The 6,257-nt window shown below is 34.6% G+C and overlaps 1 protein-coding gene across 1 annotated transcript; it reads right to left on the reverse strand.

Moving 5' to 3' along the window:
- Positions 1-448: 448 nt before the first annotated feature.
- On the reverse strand, positions 449-4,461 carry LOC129571481 (ankyrin repeat domain-containing protein 65-like; the record flags this gene model as incomplete). The annotated part of the gene is made up of 4 exons (XM_055451283.1): positions 4,350-4,461; positions 988-1,086; positions 607-705; positions 449-547 (listed from the first exon to the last, which is right to left on the reverse strand). Coding segments are annotated over exons 1-4 (409 nt in total), but the record flags the coding sequence as incomplete, so codon positions are not given.
- Between the last annotated feature and the right edge of the window lie 1,796 nt (positions 4,462-6,257).

Here is a 6,257-nt window from a genome sequence, read left to right on the forward strand (position 1 = left end):
GATGAGAAGTTCAGCAACATTCTTGCGACCTTAGAAATAATTTGAATCGATGAAAAAGATCAAACCGATTCTTTATTTTGTGAAAATAACTATTCAACATTACCCTTTCTAGCAGCATAATGAAGAGGTGTCTGATTAAAATGATTCATGATATCCATATTGGCGCCTTTTTTGATGAGAAGTTCAGCAACATTCTTGTGACCTTAGAAATAATTCAGATCGATGAAAAAGATCAAACCGATTCTTTATTTTGTGAAAATACTTATTCAACATTACCATGTCTAGCAGCATAATGAAGAGGTGTATGATTAAAATTAGTCATGGCATCCATATTGGCACCTTTGTTGAGGAGAACCTCGGCGACATTTTCGTGACCTGGGAAAAAAATCAGATCGATGAAAGAGATCAAATCAATCATTCCTTTAACAGAACAAGCATTCAACATTACCATCTAATGCAGCTAAATGAAGAGCTGTGGTATTCAAATCATCTCCAATATCAGCGTTAGCTCCATTCTTGAGAAGCACATCAGCGACACCTCCGTGACCTAAAATAATACGGATCAATGAAAGAGATCGACGGGATATCTTATTTAGTCAACCTTACCATTCATAGCTGCCAAATGAAGAGGTGTGTTATTAAAATAATTTTTAATATTAAGATCGTTTGCTTTACGGCTGAGAACTTCAGTGACGCTCTTGTGACCTGAAAAATAACCCAGATCGATGAAAAAATTTAGTGAAAAAAAGTGAAGGCTGCACTGACGCAGTGTAGTAGACATCACACACAACTCTGACACCCGTGTATGCTAGTCGGTTTTGTGTGTGAGTTGGTTGCGATGGCTGTATATGCGACGTTTGTTTGCACGATAGTTGTGTGCGCGGCAGTTGCATCGCGATATGCTTGTCTATTGGCCGAAGCATATTCAATGCTTGCTGCTAAGCAATACTAATGCGCATAGTACTCGAAAAAAGTATTCAAAATTACCATGGGAAGCAGCATGATGAAGAGGTGTCTGATTCTGAACATTTTTGATATCAACATTGGCTCCTTTGCTGGTGAGAAGTTCGGTGACACTCTTGTGACCTGAAAAATAACACCGATCGATGGGATAAAATCAGGTCAAACTTTTATTCAATAACAATAAGTATTCAACGTTACCTTCCTTAGCAGCATAATGCAGAGCTGTCTCATTGAAATCATTTCCAATATTAGGGTCGGCTCCTCCAGCGATGAGGCTTTGAACTTCCTCCACTTTGCCTGAAAGAATATGAAAAATATTCATAGATCAATGAAACGGATTGAACAAAACATTCTTTTTTATAAAAAAAGGTCCAAAATTACCATCTAAAGCAGCTCTATGCAGAGCTGTCTCTCCACTCATGTCTTTTTCGTTTACTAAAATATGTGTGAAAAGTTTAGCATTAATGAGGTTCCCATATCTTCGTTACAAGGTGCTTTGTATATGGAATTTAAGAGTTAAACTGGATAAATAAATGAAACTTCAATCTCACCGTTCCTCCCGGGTGGTGCTCCGCTCACATCCCCGAATAAGAACTGTGGAAATAGAATCAAAGTGATAAATTTGGAATAGGAACAACGGATGAGATTAATTATAAATGTATTTATAACAGTTTTCAACTGTTTTTAATAGAATAAAAGTTTCCGGTGAACATTTTTTGGAATAGAAGAATTTTTTCAATTGAAGAACTTGAAAAAAGGACACTTTTCATTTTTTAAATTATTTCAGAGAAAATTATCACAAATTGTGCACGAAAAGTATCAAACATGAAAAAATTTTTAAAAATCGACTGAAATTGTCGACTCACCTCGGATACCATCAAGCCAATGAGCAGCAGTGTGAAAGAACTTCGACTCAGCATTTTTCTAGCTTCGAACTATTAAAAGTTTACTATGAACGTATCAATTGGAAAGAACTGTTTGATGGACATGCGAATCGAACGCATCCTCTTATATACTTTTCAAGTGTGGCCACGTCGGTGGGCAACACATTGTATGATTCAATCCACGTACAATGACGATTCTAGTTAAAGTCCACAAAATATTATCGCACATATTTTTCAAGATAACAATGTCAAAACAATTGATGGAATTACAATTCCACCTGTGCACGTGTGTTTAATTTCGCGTTTCACATTTTCACGCATTGAAAATGTCAGATGTTTACATTTATGTGGTTGTTCAAATTTAAAAAATTTCACATCCTCTCTGCATGCACAAAACATATTCCGTTTTATACTTTTCAAGTGTTGTCACGTCGGTTGGCAACACACTGTATGATTCAATCCACGTACAATGACGATTCTAGTTAAAGTCCACAAAATATTATCGCACATATTTTTCAAGATAACAATGTCAAACAATTGATGGAATTACAATTCCACCTGTGCACGTGTGTTTAATTTTGCGTTTCACATTTTCACGCATTGAAAATATCAGATGTTTACATTTATTCTTTCATCACCTTCTTTAAACTACAAATTCAATGTAAAAATTTAAAAAATATTTTTCACACTATGGCACGTGGCTGTTCAAATTTAAAAATTTTCACATCTTCGCTGCATGCACAAAGCACATTCCGTTTCAAATTCGATCGAAAGTTGGCCACAGATCAACCGTCGCTTACATGATGTAAATTAGAATCTGAATGATCATGATCATGATCAAACGACATGACTCATACCTTTGCGTTAAATTCAGGCTCACATGCCATGGTTGCGTTGCTTTGTTCAATAGCTACAGTGTTAGTTGATGCAAGGATAAACGGTATCACATTTACTTTACATCACTCAATAAGGTATAGGTAGGATACGATGATATTGATACAAATCTTCGCATTCCCTCAAAAAATTACAAGCGAATCTCATGCAAAATCATATCCATACTGAGTTACACTTTCCATAGAAATATAGACAGCTCCTCAATTAGTTTGAAATTCCAATGAACACACACGTAAAGAAATACTTACAATCCGATACAAATTACATAAAAAAGAAAATAATTCTGTCACTGTCGCATTTCGTACCAACACAGCCAACTTTTTGTTTCCATGAAATAAATTCTTTGTAGTGGTCAAAAATCTATGGCACAGATTCGAGAAAAATATCACTAATACTGAGAAAAAACTATACTTTACTATCTAAATACGGCCAAACTAGTTATAATGCCATCGTTAGATGGCGTTTGTTCTGGTCAGAAGCTTAAAGGTCCTCCGTGGTGTGCGTTTTTTATATTATCGCTAAAATTTTATTTTATCTCATTAAATCAAGAATATTAAAAAAGAGAATTGATTTTGAAATGAAAGCCAATTCGGTCTTTAATCTAATCGATAATTTATTTGAAATAGTGTAGTATTCTACATTGGTGGTGACAGTGGGTGAATTAAAAAGTCTCGCATTTCTTAGAGAGTCCAAATCCAACAAAATATAATTTAAGCTCCCAGATGTCATCTTTTGAAGATGACAGTCATCTTTTTTTGAAGCTCGTCATCTCATCTCCTCTTTGACTAAATAGTCATCTTTTCGCTCCAAATATCATCTTTTCCCATCTTTTCCAGAATTTCAATAAAATCTCTACTTTTTTTTAATTTATTGAATAAAATATTTTCAAAATTTTCCATTTTTTCGTTCTTCGTATGCTAATGCATAGCAATTCAAACATACGTAATTCAGCGTTTGATAATTGCTGAATTACGTACATGTAGTGCCAGCTATTCGTACTGTCAAGTTATATTTGACATTTCACCAGTCGATTGATGAAATGAATCACCATTTAGCAAATTGCACAACAATTATTAGAAGAATTGAATCGAAGAAAATATTTTTATTGACCAAGTTAAAACAAAGAATCGTGTGATGTCGGGAAAGTGCAAATTTTTTAATAAATAAAATATATAAATAAATAAACAAATCAAAGTTGTTGCTTTTGACGCCCTCTACAATTTTCTTACAGATAGTAAACCGATATCTCCCATAGTTTCTGAGTTATACCCCGGTATTTGGGAACCTTCGAAAAATGGGTACTAATGACACCTTTGGGTCGCAGTTTTCTTGGGTTAACGGCAAAATCGGTTTCTGAAAATGGGCATACCGGCCTGAAATTCTACGATCTTTCAATCTATGATGAAAAAACGATACCTTAATAACGCATTATTTTGAAATAATTCACTATTTTCACCATTTTTCCATACTTTCCGGTATGGGTTAATTTTAACCCCTTAGTCAAACATTTTCACCGTTTTTGGATTGGAGGATCTATTGGGCCTCAATATCTTTCCAAAGAGCCAAAAATCATGCATTTATGTCTAATAATTATTATAATGGGCTCACAATGGCTTTTGGCGTAGAAGCACGGCAGCGCGGCCAAAAATGTGCCGGCGGTCAAATCTTTGGTATAGAGGCCGAGTTCGGAAAAGTGTCCATACACATTTCTACTCCTCATGAGCCAAGGAATCTGTCGTAGAGAGATTAGCATGGAATTATGAATCACCCTGCATATATTTTACATAAAATGTAAACTTGTTAGCATTTAAGAGTTTTGAACGAATTTATAGAATGAAAATTCATTAATATTTATATCCATATTTATTATTCTAATGAATAAAGTGAAGCTCCAATGGAAATATAACATGCAAACATTTTATTCTGCGAGTTTCCTATGTCATAATTTTAAAAAAATATGAAAGGATGACTGTCATCTTTTTGGATTCTTTTATCATCTTTTTTCTCTCCATTTTAAGAGGAAAGTCATCTTTTTTTTCGAACTTGATCTGGGAGCTTTAAATATAATTCTAATATTTAATACCGTATACGGCTTATAAGCAATTTAATAGACAAACAACTGGAGTTATTTTTAAGGTCTTCTCAAATGATTACGAGCTGACTTTGCCCGATGGGTGTCTGAGTTGATCTAGTATGCGAAATAAATACTTCAAAAAATCGTATACATGCAGGTTAGTGAAGTCATAGTCAGCTCTCCTGTAATGCAAATGTCAATCTGAGGACGGGTTCCGATGTGCCCCAACACAAGCTACAACTTAGGCATATGCATATCGGGATTTGTGGGTGGTCGAAAAAATCGACGGACACACGGACGCACATCCAAATCAATACTTTCATAGGAAACCATGGTCAAACTGCCAAAAATTGACATTTACTCTAAGCGATGCGTTTTGGATTTTTCATTGGAGTATTTGCTCGAAGTATTCGGATGACCGAATTAAGCAAATAAAGCATTGGAATCGTTGTCGATTCTAAAATTGTAGAGTCAATAAGTAGCTCTCTCGTTGAGAATTTGAGTAAATTATAATAATGACTTTGCGGCACCAGTTCATGTGCTGAAAACTGAACAAAAATCAATTTCCGATTTGATCACCTTACAGGGTAAAATCTGCGCTCAAATGAAAAATGCAACAATGTTGGCTTACGGAATATTAGTATTTCACATCATATATAGAGTGCACTGCATAGACGATTTTTCGGCAACTAACGAATCGCTAAATAGAGTGAAATGCTATATCTACGCGTGTGACGACAAGTCCGTTGCTCCATTGAGTAGTGTCTACATTAGTGGTGGAAGTGGGTAAATTAAAAAGGCTGGTATTTTTCAGAGAGTAACTTACTCTGAGTAAGTATGCGTTGAAACTACGTTGTAATTGTGATTGACACTGGTTGACAAAAGTTTATTTCTCTAATGATATCTAATTATTACATACAAACAGTTAAGGTTGCACAAATGCAGCAAAATGATATCTTCTATTTAGAAGCGTAACAGAAAAGTTGATGGTTGAACAAAGCAACAATATTAATATTGTTGACCACACAAATTGATATGGTCAAAGATTGACAAAAAACTATTGGAATAATTCTTCTACAGGACAATCGAAAACGGGAATCGAAGGAAATCATCCGATTATTCAGCTATTCGCCACCTGGAAAATACAGATCGACTAAAGATCAAACAATTTCTTGTTTTGTGAAAATATAAAAAGAATTACATTCGTAATCCCGTACTTTTCCGTACAGTTGTTCGTACTTTTTTTTTTTTTTTCATATTTTGAATAAAAAAAGCATATTTTCAGTGAAAATCGGTCATTTTAGTCGAAATTTTGACAATTTCGTATGGGAGGTACTTGTGAATCGATTACGAATGGCTTTAAACTTTCTAAGATTTATGGCGAAAAAATAAGAATCTGAGAGTTTGAAGTCAATCGGAATCGATTACACATCCCATACAAA

Source organism: Sitodiplosis mosellana, unplaced genomic scaffold (assembly GCF_009176505.1).
Source record: "Sitodiplosis mosellana isolate CC-2019 unplaced genomic scaffold, AAFC_SMos_1.0 Smas_scaffold_2610, whole genome shotgun sequence".
Classification (NCBI taxonomy): domain Eukaryota; kingdom Metazoa; phylum Arthropoda; class Insecta; order Diptera; family Cecidomyiidae; genus Sitodiplosis; species Sitodiplosis mosellana.